Source organism: Rhyacophila brunnea, unplaced genomic scaffold (genome assembly GCF_057557595.1).
Source record: "Rhyacophila brunnea isolate RB1 unplaced genomic scaffold, BYU_Rbru_1.0 scaffold_16, whole genome shotgun sequence".
NCBI lineage: Eukaryota > Metazoa > Arthropoda > Insecta > Trichoptera > Rhyacophilidae > Rhyacophila > Rhyacophila brunnea.
Genome location: NW_028232816.1, coordinates 17,994,010 through 18,012,618, shown reverse-complemented (window position 1 = coordinate 18,012,618; position 18,609 = coordinate 17,994,010). Strand labels below are relative to the sequence as shown.

At 31.0% G+C, this 18,609-nt stretch overlaps 1 protein-coding gene across 1 annotated transcript in view; it reads left to right on the top strand.

Moving 5' to 3' along the window:
• The window catches only part of LOC147074486 (zwei Ig domain protein zig-8-like), a 132,011-nt gene extending 114,430 nt beyond the window's left edge, over positions 1-17,581 (top strand). Inside the window, exons 7-8 of the mRNA XM_085943459.1 lie at positions 14,346-14,514; positions 17,347-17,581. Of these exons, the coding sequence (XP_085799585.1) occupies positions 14,346-14,514; positions 17,347-17,447 (270 nt within the window). The 3' untranslated portion in view covers positions 17,448-17,581. The remainder of the gene's footprint in view (positions 1-14,345; positions 14,515-17,346) is intronic.
• Positions 17,582-18,609: the final 1,028 nt, after the last annotated feature.

Here is an 18,609-nt window from a genome sequence, read left to right as displayed (position 1 = left end):
ACTCTCATAATATATCAAAAAGGGATTCTCTCAAGACTGTCTTGAAGGGTGATCGGGCAGAATACATAAGTTTATGTAGGTAAATATCATCATCAAAATACAGCAGATCGTATACATTAGTATTATAACAGTTTTATATTTTGTATAAACTTATTTAACCGAAATTTTATTCAATAATATTATAGTATTATTATAAATCTCACATTTTGAAGGCACTCAGATAAAATTATAAATATTATCACTTTATATAATATCATAAAGAACTTAATTAAACATGAGTTTGGTCACCAAGCAGATGAAATAATGATAATAGACTAGTAGTCACTCGGCTGTAGACAACTTTACTGCTGCATATAATATAGGTGCTGTAATATGGTGATACCCAAGGGACACTAAATCACTTAAATAAAAAAAATGTCAGCGAATAATTCACAATAATTATGGATGTAAAATTATTTATTGAAAATACATTGTTAAATCTTGTGAATTATTGATAAAAATAGTTTTTTTAAATTATTAGCGTTGACTAAGAATCGTAGGTATGTTAGTGTCGTGATTCGGGTCTAGGACGATTCGGCGCCAGGACAAATGGGCGCAACGCAATCGAATGACATTCGAAAATAAATAGACGTTCGTGAATTATATGTACTTTTAAAATATATATTTAATTCTTATATTATTATGTAATACATTTAGAATTTAAATAATATGCACAAGTAAATAATGATTTATTTGTGCATATTTTAAGTTTCCAAGAAATTTTTTTTTTTTATTTTTATATGAAGCGTTAGCCATAATGATTCTCAATCCGCATTACAAAAAACATTGTCTCAAGAGTAAAATCTAATAAAACTACTACTTATTTTACGTCCTCATCTACCTTCTGTATCAAATCGTAAAAAACGTATATTTATTTCATTAATTAACGTTATTTCGTTCGACAGTGCCGTGCCCACTTGTCCAGCCGTCCAGTTATCCCAGTGTCATTGATTCAAATCATAAAATCCGATTGCCAATATTGATGAAATTTCGGAAACTCTTCAGTTGCATGATTTTTAGTTAGTTTGGTCGTAATTATTGACCTAAATCCGATGGATGCGGGTGCGAGTCCCGTCCGGCAAAATATTTACGAATTATGTCATTTTTATACTCTTGTTTAGGTTAATTGACAAATTTATTTTATTTATTTTATCGGCTCTACAATCCGATGTGGAACTTTGCCGCCTGTCAAAGAGATCTCTCAACACATTTTTTAAAATAATAAACGGATATTAGTTACCTACTTGCTTAATAAAATGCGTCGTTGCTCTAGATCCAAACACACATTGAAAAAATAACTTGCTATTTTGCCAGTAGGCGATATAATATTATTACTCGGACATCACAATATGTGCTTCCTGTTTAGACAATAAATTGTGTTTCTTTTATAAAGTCATAGTAATGTATTTCGTAATTTATTTGATATGGGTTAATTCCGAGTATAATTTGATGTTATTTTTATTGACTGTATCCAAAGAAATAACAATGTTTTTAAAGCGTATAAAATATAAATATGTACATACATCATTCTGTATCCATATTGTATCAAATTTCAAACCGGTTATCTCCCATAAATCTCAAGTATGTAGGTATCGACGGGCAAATTTTGAGTTAAGTAAACGTAATGAGCCCCAATTTTGTTTACGCTTTTTTATCATATGATGCTAGCCATTTTGCTTTATGACTACAAATTTATTAGTCTAGTGAAAGTGCCTCCCAACCACCCCCTCCCTCCCCAACAATCTTTCCTCTGCGAGTTTTTTTAATGCTGTATCGTGGGTAGGTCCGTACGCAGTGCGATGACATTGAGGTCTTACGGTATTAGACGATAAAAGCATAAAGATAAAAAAGCTGTAAAAAGTTGTTTCTGTTGTAAACGGCAGGGCGCACCGGTATGGCATAAAAAAGTTCGCGCATACCATGCTTAGCTTATCACGTGCAGGTCCAAAGCTTTTTTAATATTTAATTAAATCCATTTTACAAGGTTTTTTTTAAAGATTACTATGCAAACAGAAATGGTGACAACATACAACCTTGTCGGACACCACGATATTTTTTTTATATAATATAATACTTTTCTTTAACATCGTGATAGAAAAAAAGCGTACTTACAGCATTTTCCAGCTCCAATATCCAAGGAAACTTTAATGGTATACATAGGAGAGATGAGATACATTTTACATTTCGTAAACATAATCAAATGATAATATATATAACAATACAAAAAAATATGTTTTAAATTTGCTATTATTTTTTGTAACTATCGTGGAATAACAGTTCTTGGGCTTGGTTTCAAATCCACGTGTTTTTGTCTATACTTCCTTAATGCGTTAGTTAAGATTCATGTGATATTCACCTGATACCTATAGAGGAAAATTGACTTTAAATCAAACCAGGTTTATGATACTATTTAATTGTTTTAATGGTTGCAGTCTACTGGCATAACTAATTCAAAATCTACTGATTTAACTCATTCAATTTGTTGTTAAGTCATATTATAAAAAAATTAACCTCGCCATATATTATGTTCAGACGCGTTGCACACGAATGTACAGATATGATATACCTATACGAGTTTTTGAAAATAGTAACAGTCGTAGACATTTAGATAGTTTATATTTGTATAACGCAAATGTTACTTTACACTTAATATTGATAATTATTGTTATACGGCAGTAGATAAAGGTTTTTAAAGATTACATTGGTATTATAATCTTTTTACTTTCAAACTTAAGAATAGACGTGTGCGTCGTTACAATTTACTGTAGTATCCTCTAATACAATTTAAGCTCTGCATTTCTCCACTAGGTACCAGGCTTTATACGCCTATAAAACCATCGTTTTTATGGTTATGTTTATTTATTATTAAAATACAATGGACCCATACCAATTAGAATCAGTTTGTAACGGAAATGTTCATTTACCTATTTGTTTGCTTAAATAAAATTCTAAAAATACCATATTAAGAGCAATCTCCATAAGGGGTTGAATTGAAGATTTTCTGCTAGTAAAAGAGAGAGCGAACGATTCGGAAACGAGCCAAACTTATTGCTCTGAAACGATCTAAGGGTGGTTTTTGGTCGCGAAGGAAGGCCGTTAATGTAATCTCTTCTTAATTATGTTCGTTTTATGTATTTTTAAAGTTTTCCAGCTTACAATAGTGAAGACTTTTCTTTCATGACTTCCGTGATTTTTTAGTGAAGGATAATCATAAAAATATTTTATAAAATTGGCTTTATTATCAGAGTTCTTCGAAGATGACAATGACGTAAAAATATATTTTACCTATAAAGATTTGATTTTAATAAAATTATTACAAACTAAAAACCTGGTAGGTATATGTATACATGTATATAATAATATGTCTATCTGTTGATCTGTTTACATCGTTATAAGTTAAAGTGACACTTTTTTAGACACAATACGTAGTAAATCTGATCCCATCAAAAACTACTAAACCAATATTGAGCAAACCTACACTAACTTATAGACTACAATATTACTGTTAATTAATTAAAATGATTCGAAAATAACGTACTTGGGGCAATTAATTATGAATCGTGATACCTAGTATCTAGGTAAAGTAATCAGATTGCAGAGTTTTTTTTAACACTACTTTAGTCTATGAGAACCAGCGACAGCAGTGTAGTGAAACAGTGGTATATTAAATAAATTTTAATAATATAAGAAACAATCACAAACATCCAGTCTTTGAGAAAAACATATAAATATATTGTGACATCACCGAGCTCGAGTTCAGGGCCCGCGGATGAAAGCCAACACCTGCGCACTGGACTACGAGGGCCGTAGTTGAAGGAGTGGAGTGATCACTTAGGCTTATGTGCTCTTTTAATCCGGTATGATATTGACGTACATGTCTAAAAGCATTGGCCGGATATCTATTGAAATAATATATATTAGATAAAATATTGTAGGTACCTAATAAAAAAGGAAAAAATATAACATGTACCTAGTTATTTAAAAAATGCGATATTTATTGTTATTTTAAAATTATCCGCCTTACGCATCAAGATCAAATCGTATTGTTTAGAAAAAATACAATAAGTGGGTGGTAAAATACATACGAATTAAATCAGTCCACCTCATCATAATATTATACGTTAATATTGTATAAGTTGTGACTAGGTGTATCATTGATCGTGCATATAATTGACATTTAAATTGTATACAAGATGTGTGTCTTATTTTAGTTGAATGTTAGTTGTAGATTGCTATTGAGCTTCAGCTTGTAAACCGAGATTGTCAAATTTTATTGCTCCTATTTTGAATTCGAAAATAATTAATATATTCGTATAATATCATTCTCTTTATTTGGCATACATTCATCACTAGTATCCCTTTGTCATCTAAGTACCCAGAACCAAAACATCGCACATAAATCAGAAGTTTTTTTGTTTCACCTATCTATAGTTAAATACCTATAATATTTACATTTGTCAGAGTTTTACAATTAAAATTTGAATTAATTGATTTACTAGGTACATTATAAAATGTTAGATTTTTTTTATTGTAGACATAAACCGTCACATTTTTTACACAATATGACAGTATTATTATCTAAATACTGGTTTTGTTAACAATATATGGATTTATGTATTATAATTTTTTCATTATTATTTGCTATTTCAATGATTCTAGGAAAAGCTTCAATTATATTCGTATAATAAAGTGGATTAAATGAAAAGTAACTCAAATACAACATATTTAAGAACACGTGCAATATAAATTGATATCAGAGAGTGGGCAGGGTTAAATACACATTATCGAACTATAGTTTTTTTTTCGTCCACCACCAACATGTGGGCATAATAACACACAAAAATCATGACGCAGGTATCTGCGGGATATTATTTTTTATCTATGTATGTATACAATATTTATTTACATGGTGCAGCAACTTGATATTTAATTATAAATATAAAACTCCGTGTTACAAAATACACACAAATTCATACCAGCTAAGCCTAGTGTGACAGACTACTCTGTTTATTTGGTTATTAATAATAATCTTTCCATTAGTATTTGCATTACCAAAACCGAGAGATGTTTACCATCGTCTATTTATTTTAAGTTCAACAGGTGATCATTTTTAGCTTTTATCAAATAAATTAAAAACTATCACCTTACTTAGAGAAATACCCATTACTGACCAGCTGTGACAAACAACTATGATGGGGTATGAAAAGTTTCTAATTCACTATTGATAGTACTGTCAACTAATGCTACTGTTCTACCTATATAATAATTCATACTTTAACATTACAGGTTTTTATTTAGGATTTCTATTCAGTGAAATGTCTCATAACTTTATAGTTGTTATATTATATATATTACATATATAATTACAGTTATATTAACCATTACGAGGGTATACTGACAGAAAGCATTAACGCATTAAAACAAATTCTGGGATAATCGCAAAAAGGACTTTAATTTTTTTTTCAATGCGTTCTCCTACGTAGATTTTTTTATGATTTAAAAACATTTTTTCTACATTATAAAGACTAACCTTTATGGCAAACACAATATAAGTCCTGTATTTTGTATACGCAGAACGTATTAGGTAATTATCATGCTTTCTATCAGAATAAAAAAATAACAATATGTTTTAATAATGTTTTTATTTTCTCATCATTATATCCTATGCCTTTGTAAGTTTTATCAGGACGTAGAACGTAAAATTGTATACATTTTGGCATTAAAACAGCAAAAACTGAAATAATTCGTTCTGTCAGTAATACCCTCTGTTGCCTTTCAGCAACAAACTGTATTATTATTTATATTTTTTTTGTGTGATTGAAATTTTACTTAACAACTTGCAGTTCTCTGCAGTAAATATTAAGATATGCTGACAAAATAGTAATAAGTAGTTTTTATTCACAGGTATCATTGTTAATTTATAATGTACTACCACTTTTAAATCAATTAGATCTTTATAATTTTTTTTTAAATAACATACCTACAGATTGAGATTGGAATACATAGGAATACCACTCTATTCAACGTATGTGTATGTTTCAGAATTTTGAAGAAAATATCTATTATCTATGAGACAATAAGTAAATTATTATGGAATTGTTGGTAGATTCAGATTGTGAGATTGAGCGTTACGACAAAAGCGCAGCAGTATAACGAAACTGCCCCATCGAAATTAAATTTATTCAAGGCGTTGTCCAAGCGAGAGAAACTTTCCCTTGATCAGCCAAAAGTTTTCGTCTTAATGAAACCATCTCCTTATCCGTTTAATAAAATCAACACCGCTAGAAGGGGTGGATGAGGTGGACTAGCGCTTCTCAATCGATAGTAGCTCTTATCGGGAACAGATTTTTTACGAGAAATAGTTCTCAGCAGTTTTTCTAATCTTAATTCATTGAAAAATAAATATAAAATACTTGACTACTTAATAGTGAGTGTACAGGAGACATAATTAAAAAAGGATTAGTTTCACATTAACACATACCCATTTGTGCATAAAATAAGATTCAAATATGGAATCATTTTTTTTTGAATATATTGTATAATTATTGAAAATTGTATAATTATTGAAAATTGTATAATTATTTATATATATTTTTTTGGCTTGGCATCATTTAAAAATTATACATCACTTATAGTTGAAAACAGTCAGGTAAAATTTCCTATTTTTTTTCCTGACGCTACAAATATAAGTGGGTATTGGTCTCCTCTAGCACCTGCCTTCATGGAGTTTTTCCCAAAGTCGCTTCCGGGATTTCTAAGGTTCTACCAGGTCTTCGTTTTCCTTCTAGCATTCCAAATATGAGCTTCGTTATCATGTATGACTCGCACATCTTGTGTACATGACCCAGCCATCTAAGACGACCCAACGTATAGAGTTCAAAATTACATATTATTTAACAGTCGCGTCGCTAATATCAATTGTATTAATTTAATCCTTGGTATCTCAATTAATAGTAAAATGGACATAGTGCTATAAAATCTATGCGAATCATAAGATTGAGAAACGCTGTTTTACACCATAAGGTTTCGGTCTATGTCCTTTCCGTCGCATTGGCTCGGTGAGCTAACTTTGTTAATCTGCATATAAATTTCGCACCCTCCTTCCGAGGGTTGTGTTGCACGGTGGCTTACTAAACTTTTAGCGCCGGAATTATCTCCCACTAAACAGGCAGTTTTGTGGAAGTAGCTATGCTTTATTATTATGTACGTGGAACTGATAAACGTAATAGTATGCTTTTATGGGGCAATTTAAATTTTCAATAATGGTACCCACTTCCATTATATTATTATATTACTAGCGATGGGTCGAAATTTCACCCGTATGAAATAAAGTAAATATTAACAAAGATATAAACAGATTCAATCGATTTTTTTATAATAATGAGATATATAATGGTTGGATTTAGGCGCGGTCTCCTCTATACAGCAGTTCTAATTATATGAATATCTATTCAGTGACTGATAGCTCGAATGAGTCTGCACAATGGACAACGGTTGGACGTAGAGACGCAACCCTCTTACTGTACTCGTACTTTACTAATCTGCCACTGCTATCTGACCACTTTATATACACGTGATGAACTGTTGAATCTTGAGTCCTACACGTTTTCAATAATGAAATCCTGGGATTAAAAATGCAGGCTTCTCGAGATTTGGTGATTATCTTCCATATTATTATGATTTTATCGGTAATAATATTTTTGGGATCTGACCTATTATCGTGTCATCCCCTAATGGAGATCAGTTTCTGTCAGGAAGTTTTTTGCTCTGTCATCTGCTACGCGTAATAGCTGCAGTCATATCAATTACAGTATAACTAAGCCACGAAACGTTACGGTGCCGTCCTCTACTGCGTTATCATTGATCTTTCTTTGGATAATAAGTTGGGTAATACCGAACTATAGTTTTCTCATAATGTAGCTGAGATATTAAAGTTCTATGGTTTTTAACTTTTCAATCCTTTCCTACTCCTTTGAAAATATCAACATTACCCGGTCAGTTCAAAGAATTTGGGGATACGTCTTTACAGTCACGTCTCAAAAGCTTTAACTCTCCGTGACATCTCCTGGTTTAGCATCCATACGATAAAAAAATATTGAGTGTATATATAACAGCAAACCATGCGTAGTTTCAGATCTAGGTTAGGGTCTTGGCTACTAAAAATACGTCTCATTTAAGAAAGGAACTCTTTGCTATTTCAATTCTTATTTTTATTTCGCGAGACTGACCCCAAATCTCATTATCCCCATGTTCTTGGAACTGACTAAACAACTTATAAATATTTAAGAAAATTTAAGGTTTTTGCAGTAATATAAAATGTGAATGTAATGTCCTTATAATAAGAACACGGTTATTCAAGACTTGAAATTAAATTTTCCATATTTAACTTCTTCTAAATGTAAGTAAGATTAAATACTTCCACATTTTATTTCAATTATTTTATTAAATAGCATATTAGTATAACAACATGCATCGTCCATCACATATTAAAACAGTTGCAATGGATTGGTCACGCACGTCAGTATAATGGATGCCCGATTGGGATGAAACGCCGTATAATGGGGACCGGTAGGAAACATAGTATTGTAGTATACACTTTTTTTATATCTTGCTGTACAAAACCGGATACACTGAAGAGAAATTGGAGAGATCCATTTGGTCGACATATACTGAAGATTATTTGGGTAATAAATAATAACTTTTAGACTATAAAAAGGCTGGTTCAGTGGTCAACACTTCACACAGGTAATTTATTTCAGGAGTACTTAATATAAATTAATAATTAGGTGCATAACTTTATCCGCTACTTAAGTAAACTAAATTACGTCTGATCCTCGTCGAAGCATGTGACCTTCCCCAGAGTGGAGGTCACAATAACAGACTTTTTACAAGGTATAGGATTCGGATGAGTCCTTACACTAACTGAACAAATTAATATACATTGGTAAAACCACATACATTTTTAACAAGCCGCGGGTTTGGACCTGTAACTCACGGCTTCTGGTAAATTATAATAAAAATAAGCCAATATGCGAAATATTTATATGCAGGTACTTAAACCTATCGAACATTCACCGCGTTCCACCAGGCCATCAGTTTTCTGGCGAATCATTTTCAGTGTTATATTATAAGTGCCTATAGTTAAGAACTATGCATAAAGAATCAGTAAGATTAGATCATAGATCTTAAAATGAATGAATATAGCACTCCCATGTTCCAGGTTTGATATTTTGGTGCAAAAAAATAATGACAATGACCTTATGCTCATTGTGACGAAGCACAGTTAAAAAATATATCTGATGTTACAATATTTCCTGATAAATCAGTGTTTTTTTAGATATTTAGACCCAATGGTCATATTATTCTAAAAAATAGGCTTTTACACAGAAACGCCTATTCCATTTAACTTGTTAAGCATAAACTCACGTATTTAGAGAAACAAGAATGATTTTTCATAGCGACCATAAAATTGACAGCCGTAACCCATTTTGGCGGTTAATTTTATGCGAACAGCTATGCAATTGTATTTGTTAATCTCCATCAGCTTTGAATCTCTATGCAATGATACTACCGATTTTCTAAAATCTAAATTGTATTATTTTTGATATACTATAAATGTATGGCATAATTAATACATATCATTAGTATGGACATTATATTATTTGTTTACTGATTCTTCAGCTATTTTATTTGGATTGTAGGAGTAAGTGTTATATAGGTTACGGCGATTGATAAAAGGAATTCAGCTATATTTAAGCTCTTTATTTTTGATATTCGTTATACTTATATCATGCAATTTTTTGCAAACAATTTTATTATATTCGGACAAATCACGTAATGTTTAAGTATACATATACGTGATATAAATAAAAATGGTTTACCGTTTCACATTGTGAATCAGCTAAGAAAATACGTCCGCTATACGACGGCTTGAATTAGCAAGAGAGTGAATTCACAAGTTGTCAGTGAAATCGGACAATGACATCTGTAGACCGTTTTCCCCGTTTTTTGAGTATCTCCAGGGAATTTCGGAAACACTGCTTTACAAAATGTAAATACTCAAGTTTGCAGCCGGCTTAAGAGATATAATTTCATCATAGTTCAGGTTAAACAAAAGTTTGTTTCTCACCATTAAATTTAAGTTGCGTTTGGCTCTTAATATCCAAGGCATTATTTCACCATGGCATTATATTTGTTTAGTAACACGTTTGTATACTACATAGTACATATACAATTCGGCGACATTTCACTCTTCTGCGAGACGAAGCGAAATGTTTTCCTCGAGACAGTCGTAAGTTGTGCCAAAGGAATTCGATTAATGCCAGTCACGTCTGAACATTGCGTTTTAAGATACCCACTTGACAGAAAATACATTAGTTTCGCGTGGTTTTAGGGACAACTATGAATAAAACATCATCTTCTTGGGCCGTTGCGGTGACTTGCGTCTATGTTGTAATGCGGTCTATGACTCTAAGTAATTCAAAATAGCCGATATAAAGAAATCTATATAAATTTAACTAAACAACAATATATCGTCAGTTGAAGCTTCTTAAACGCATCCGTGTTATTAAGTTTAAAGAAATAAACCTATTTTATTAAATATAATACACATTTTATTTTCTTTGACAATTATATTTGTCTTTGATAACAAGAAGGGTAGTCGGAAAGAAAGATCATTGCCACATTAATTCAATTTTGAGATAAACTGAAAAAACTTAATTCCTTGTTATATTATTTATTAAACTCAAAATTTAAATTTCTAACATGTCAGTTTAATATTTATCACAATCACAATGCACTCTAGTTAAATAGAATATTATAGTTTTGGAAATAAAAAAAAAAATATAAATTTAAAAATTCTTTGTCAAATCTTTGTGATAATGATCTTTCTTTTGAATTTAAAGTATTTGAACAATGATTTCTATTATATTTTTAAAGTATGCCCTCTAATTATTAGCTTACAAAATTCTGTACAAAATGCCATCATTAACTCAATTTTCAATTTTTGTGGACAATGATCTTTCTTTCCTCATAACCTTCTATTTTATTTAGTGTTTATAATATGTACGTAGATGGATGTATATTATTTTCCCTCCTAACAATTATAGCCAAAAATAGTTGTTAACGTAAGTGACTCAGTAAAAGTAGAATTTACACAAATATCTTTGTTACAAAATCATTTTGTCATTTCGTCATTATCCATATAAATTAACTATAATATAATATATTTTCTCCACATAATAGATTAATAAATATAATTCAGATAGGCAATGGTCGAATACATTATATTTTGTAGCAGGAGGTTTGAATGCGTGAGTATCCTACGAAAATAAAACACACATTATTATAGACGTTCAATATTGTGTATTGCTACCTTCAAATACAGCAATATTAAATGATGGTCAGTATATAAACTGAAAACAGTTGTCAAAACGAAGAACAAGCTTAGATAGACGTATTCTTGACACGTATTTAAGTTTATTCCTTATTCTTCCACACTCGAGGTCGGTTGGCTGTTACTCTACAACCGTTTGGTATTTCAATCCCCCTTAATTCTGTGTCCCCTGGTTTTTTCGCAATCATCTGACAAATTTTAATAGCTATTCAGAAATAATATAACAAAGTGTAATATAATAAATAAGCAGTGCTAATCAAAGCGGTACTAAAAATGTTGCAGGAAGAACATACTAAGACCATTGTTGTGAATGGTGTAAACCTTCTTACTTTTCCCTCCAATAATTCAAAATATCTTGCATCTCAATTTCCAATATGTAATTGATGCACTTCATCTAGCTCTAAAAGTTAACGTAGTCAAGAATGAGGGTGTTACAAGATAACGATATGTTTGACAGTCAACTATTTGTGATAATTAACTACCTGAATATATAAAGTGATAAATTTGATACAAAGGGATAAACGTGATAAAATAAATATAGGTACGTTTATCCCTTTTTGGTTGTTAAATGACGCTAGAATAGTCTCGCTGAATCGTCTCGCCGCTTATTTAGTAGGTATTTATTGAAAAGTGGCGGAGGCCGTTAAAAGAGTTTAACTAAATGATTTTACTAAATAGTTACTTGATTAAATTTACAACTAGACTAAAATTTTAGCATATTCTGGACCAGATTACGACCGAGATGACAAAGTGATCACTTTTGTCGTAATTATCTGATATGAAACACAAATAAAAATATTATGACTTAAGTGGAGCCTAGATGAATATAGATCTTCTCCCTCGATATATTATTATGATGCCTTAAATTAACTAAAAGCTAAATCGACGTCCCTCGTGGAAACCAATAGTCTATGGAACATACTGAAGATCGGACAGAAGTATAAGCACATATTATCTCTTCCCGTTTACCCGACATAATATCAAACCACTCGACTACGGAGGCAATAGTCACTTGCCATGTAAGCACAGTGTATTTATTATACAACATCATAAATTATTATGCAAGCTTTCGCCTTCACTACAAAGTTTTGGCACGACTTATAGTATACAGGGATCAAATTATATCATCTTTAAATTGGCATTAAACATTTCTCGGAATAACGTAATTGCATATTCATAGGCTTTTATTGTGAATTAAGTTTTGTAAAGCGCTAACAACTTTACTCGGCAGACTAGACTGTAATTTATATACGTTCTGGTTCGGCTTACCAAACCTTAAAACTAAAACAGTCCACATTACTTTCGTATTCCACAATGCTTCACCTACACTTTGCCCATTAATTAACTTTAAAAATTCCGCCCACTTTGCCGGGTTGAACTTCGAAATATATTTTTAAGGATCAATAAATCTTCACGCTGAGGCCCTAGATCACAATTTAAATTCTCGTACTGAGGATAAACAAATTATTGCTCTTCGTTTTTACGCTCTTGGGGGTAAGCAGGGCTAAAAAGGTATTATCGAAGGCCAAGAGACTCGCTCCTTTGTAATTAAGTTAGCCGTGTTCACGATTATCCCCAAGCAAATAAGATTAAATAATAAACCATTTAGACTACATAGTTCCAATTTGGATCTCTGGCCAAACGTCTGATTTGCATATAAATTATACCGTAAAAGAGCCCAGAGGATTAGATATGACGCTTCGTTATTAATAGAGGTCGAAATATTATCCAATATCAGACGATTAATTTTCATTTTGATACCCGCGAGTCTGTTTAATAAGCCTCGAGTATTATTGACTTGCGTTCAAAACGAAAACTTTCGTTTAACAAACTTTCTACAATCTCGAAAGCTTTAATAGAAATAATCAAAAGAGCTTAATTTATTTCTTTAAAGCACTTATAAAAACAACTATTACTGCTTAAGAAGCTATATTTTATAATAGTGTAACTAATCTTTCCTTATACAATCTTTGGAAGACATATTATATTGGATTGAGACGATTCATTAAAAAATAACTTCAAGCGCGAACTAGAAATAATGAAAAAAGAAACATAGAAAAAATTCACGGCAATAGACCAAAAAATTCAAAGTATGCTTATATAACCTAATTTAGATAGGACTTATTATAACTTATCAACTTAATATTACAGCATACGATCAAGACAGATTTCTTGCAGAGGGTGGGTTTGATTATTTAAACACTGCATTTAGCAAATGAAAACACTTTTATTCTTCAAGATAAGTAAGTTGCATTTGGGAATTAATAATTATAACATTTACGCTTACAACATGTTGTCGCTATTGAATGGACGTCGAGAACATTGTCGCCCGGTTGCAAAATTTTATTCGATTACATGTTGTTTGAACATGTTCACGTTTGGGTTTGTAATAAAAATGGCATATTACCCGCCCGTCCGGCCTTTGTCAACTTCCGTTTTTCAAAAAGTCACTACTGCGGGTACTTTGTACTAGCAATCAAGTATCCGGGCGGTCAACGCCTCTGTTGGTATATTTTGAAATTATGTCCCGAAAGGGCAGGAATATTGAATAAATTATATTTGGTCTGTTTAGGTCAACTAATTATTATTTAGTTAGTTCATAATAATATCACGGTGGTGTCATTACATATTATTATTAAGCAGTAGATAGTAATATACAGAGATAAAGGGCCGCTTAGTAGCCCTTGAAGTTTAGCATTAGAATTTATATATACGTTGTATTTCGGTGGTCGTTCGCAAGAAATCGTAAAATAGGGTCTACTTAGCTTGCTCTGTAAACTTTCGTGTACTTTTTTTTTACTATGTTTCTGATTGTATCATTGTTTCTGTTAATATTGTAAATAAATATATTTTCTTTTGATTTTTAATTTCAGTGAATTAAATTAATTGTAAATTTCTCATTGTTTCTCAGGAGATAAACTATGACTCTCCACGTGGCGGAGTTAGCGTCATCACAGAGAAGGGGGATATCACGACGTCGTACCTGCTCATCCAGAGGGCAAAGGGACCGGACTCTGGAAAGTACACGTGCAGTCCGTCCAACGCAAACCCGCGCACTGTCCTTGTACACGTGCTGAACGGTAAGAGTTCATGAAATTCCTTTGTAATATTTTATTACGTGCTATAATATAATAAAATTACATGAGCATACTATCTGACTCCAGAGTCACGCGGGTAATCGTAGGGAATCGTCAGTCAATATCAATCACACGTCGTAACGATTCAGGTAGCTAGCTATCAGACCATTTTAGAGTTGTTTTAATTTGTTCAAAATAAGGTTTCTCATATTTTTGGTTGTTTGTAATCCAGGACAAAATGTAATGTCAGAGCGATTTTCCTATTAAATTCATGTGTGAAATATTTTTTTAGTTTTTCTTCTTTATTAAGTCTACAAACGACATTTCTTCCAAAATAAATGTTCAAATTCTTAGTTTAGAGCTTTTTTTAGCTTTCAGTCCAAAAACATTTCTAACTCAAGATCTTTCTTAATAAACCAATCGTTTTTAGAGAAAGGGTTTTCAACAATATTTTCATCAGGAGCACATTTATAGCCTAAATAAATAAATAATAGCGAGAATTTTCCCCCCCAATCAAACTAATATAACTAAGACAGAGAATAAACACTGCATAGGCACATATTTTTGATAAATAAATATAAGTTTAATATTTAACATTGTCATGTATTACTCTTGTATAAGTTTTACGTGATATTATTTTAAAACATGACATTTTCAAAAATAAAATTTCTAGTAAAAAAAAGCTTTTTATCATCATAACAGTAGTATATATTGTGCACATAAATAAAATACAGCACCAAATGTATGTAGAGAATGTAGTTTAAAATTACTTTAGTTGTGTGATCGACTATAAATACATCGACGATAAATTTAAATATATCCAATAAAGCAAAAAAAATCAAATAAATTTTTTAACCCTTAATTGCATGATTTTCTACTTTTTAATGAAAAATATAATATAACTACTCGTATTATACAACTAATATGTGGATATAAAATGTATGGTAAAATCGATTTCTGAAAACTCAAGTTTGTACCATGCGTAGTGTAGTATGCATTTAAATGTTTTAAATCAATTGAAAATAATTATAACAATTATACATTTGTAATAATATATTAATTATATTAATTATATAAAGGGGCGTAGGCGCACGCAATAGTGTCAAATGTCACTATAATTGGAGATAGTATTTACTAGCTATATTATTTTCATTTCGTATTATTATCGTCAGTTAAAATAACAAATTATTATAATAAATTATTCATTATCGTTAAAAATTCATCCAATATTGTCTTTATTTTCAGTGAACTACCTATCGTAAATGGTTTTATTAAAAATAGACGCTGACTTTAATAGAAAGAATTTTTAATGATGCCATAATGACTGACTATTAAGTAACACTGGTTTAACAAGGCCAATAATATACAATATAATAATGTGATATAAAATATTATACGAAAAGCCAAGTTTTATTTTTATCAAAAATAAATTGCATAGGTACCTACTTAGATTAAATTATAAATGATATAATCTATTTTTTCACAAAATTAAGTATTTTTGATAAACATAATATTGTCTAGTCGACGCTTCTACAGAGACTACAGAGAAGCTCTCACTTTTGTTAATTTTATTCACAATAGATTTATGTAGGTACATATGATTGTTTTTGATTCTAAATATATCTTCGTTTTGATTTAACTTACCCTACGATCGTAAATGTACCAATCAATTCAACGAGGAGAGTTTTCTATTAATTCGACCATGTCCGATCCTGATAGGATCATATGGGCCTCCACAGAGTGGAGGTTTTGTATTGACAGATTTTTGTTTTTTACGAGAAATGGATGTCAGCCACTTACTCAACCTATTAGGTCCATACCCTGACACACACAAATTGAAAAACAATATGTGTACCTACTTGCTAGACCCAGGATTCGAACCTGGAACCCACGGCTTAATAGTCCAACGCTTATGCCGCGCGGCCACCGTGGGCGAATTAAACTATTATATTTCTGATTTTTTGGCCTCGTCCGGCTATATTCAGATATCTTCAAAGCTGCTCCCTCCAGGTTTGAAGGTCATTAAATCTAACTCTAAGTTATTATTCACGTTAATATAAATGTTTTTAATTAAAAAAAATGCTATACGCTCTAGAAATATACCGAAGTTGATGACTGCATAATTGAGGTAGATACTGGATATCTATACTATCTATACTAAATTGCCGATTGTAACTTTTACGTAGGTAACTGTTTTCAAGGTTTTGTAAATCAGAGCTTGTTCTGAAATGAATTTGACATGATATAATATGGAATTAATAGAATTAAGTAGTAAAGTTATAATTAACGACAACTCTACTTAATAAAAAAAACAGCTGTGGTTTTTGTTTTTATTATTTAAAACAAGAAAGTTGAATTGGGTGTAGAATCTTATAAGCGGCTTACTATGGAATTAGGTTATGGAGTTTGCCACCCGGTAGAAAAATTAATTGATTATATTATTTGTTTAATTAGTATGAATTTACGTTCAGGGCAGATAAGATAAAAGTAGCGTGTTTACTTCCGCTTCCTTCTTGATTTTCATTTTTAAAAAGTCTTTTTTGCATGTAGCAATCTTTCTGCTTCTATTGTTTTTTTTTTTTCATAAAACGCGGGAGTTTTGAAATAAATAAATTAAACTTGGTCTATTTAGGTCAAACAGTGATAATAATTATTCAGTTAGAACGTAATAATTCATCGGAATATCACAATGGTGACAACAGTTACCTACAGTATATACCTAGTAGTATATTAATGTATACACTGCTTGTAATATATGTCACTTGTACTACATTAAAAGCCAATTTTGTTTGTGTATAGATGTTTAATGTATTTTTTAATTTATTTTTCTTTTAGGTGAACACCCAGCTGCCATGCAGCACGGAGGTCAACTGAGGATTGAGTACCCTGTCTTCGTCGTTTTACTAAGCATACTTATTGCTGTAATGGGTTGCTAGTATCCGATAACATCACATTATTAAAATATTATTATCTAGATTATTTATTTAAAAATCTTATTAATTAAAAACCTATACTTATTTTTTACTTAATTTTACAAAAACACTTGAAAATATTGAATGAGAACACAAGCTTCAATTTTGGAGAACCCCATTATTTATTACTTATGTCAATGTTGTATGATAACATACACTTTTGATGTACGTATAGCCTCACGACTCAAGTCAGTCCGTGGCAGGCCTCAAAAAATCAATTACTCTATTATCAAGGGCATACTTCAGTGAAACGGCAAATAATTTTCAGCAATAGGTGGGACGTAATTTCGCAAGCGTTGCCAATCGGAGAGCGATAGTTGACCTGTGAGCACGTCAATTTGTTTTGTGATGGCGTCGGAGGATTTAATTCTTAAATCGTGTAAAGATTACTAAAAAACCTTACGTATTTACTCGAAAAACAAAACATGTCAATGAATGTTTTATTATTATTACTTAAATAACAATAAATATAAAATTAAATGGACCCATGTTGAATTTTTATGACAAATTATGTTTTGTGCGTCACGCGCGTTTGCATAATCTGTGCGTCGCGTAGTCTCACGATCGTTTTAGACCATGCCTCAGCTGAAGTATAGCCTTAATAAACAGCAACACTTCATTTATTTGTTTTGAAAATCTGTCATCGAGTATTCAGTAAAAATAATGTCATTCAAAATTCAATTATTTGTGTGTCAAAAATATTACAAGCATCTATCTCAAAATATCCTTTATAATTTTAAAAATAAGTTCTATTAAATGAAAGCTACAATGATCAATAAAATTGTTATAATATAATATAAATGACACCAACTAAGTTGGTCGAATAATATTGTATTATTGGATTGAAAGTTGAATACATTAAATCGGTTTCTGGATTACTTACTTCTACCTGGTATGTTCAAAATGAATAAGTTTTCGTACGTTTTCATTGGTATTTTGCAATTAAGGTGTATACTTGATTTTATGTGTTTAGTTTAAATTATTATGCATTATATAGATACTTATTTAGCACTATATCATATTATCTGATGAACAAGGTTTTTAAAAAGAAGCGTTTTTACCCACCTATATATTTTTCCGTTGAATTTAATATTATTAACAGAATAGTATGAGATTAAAGACCGTC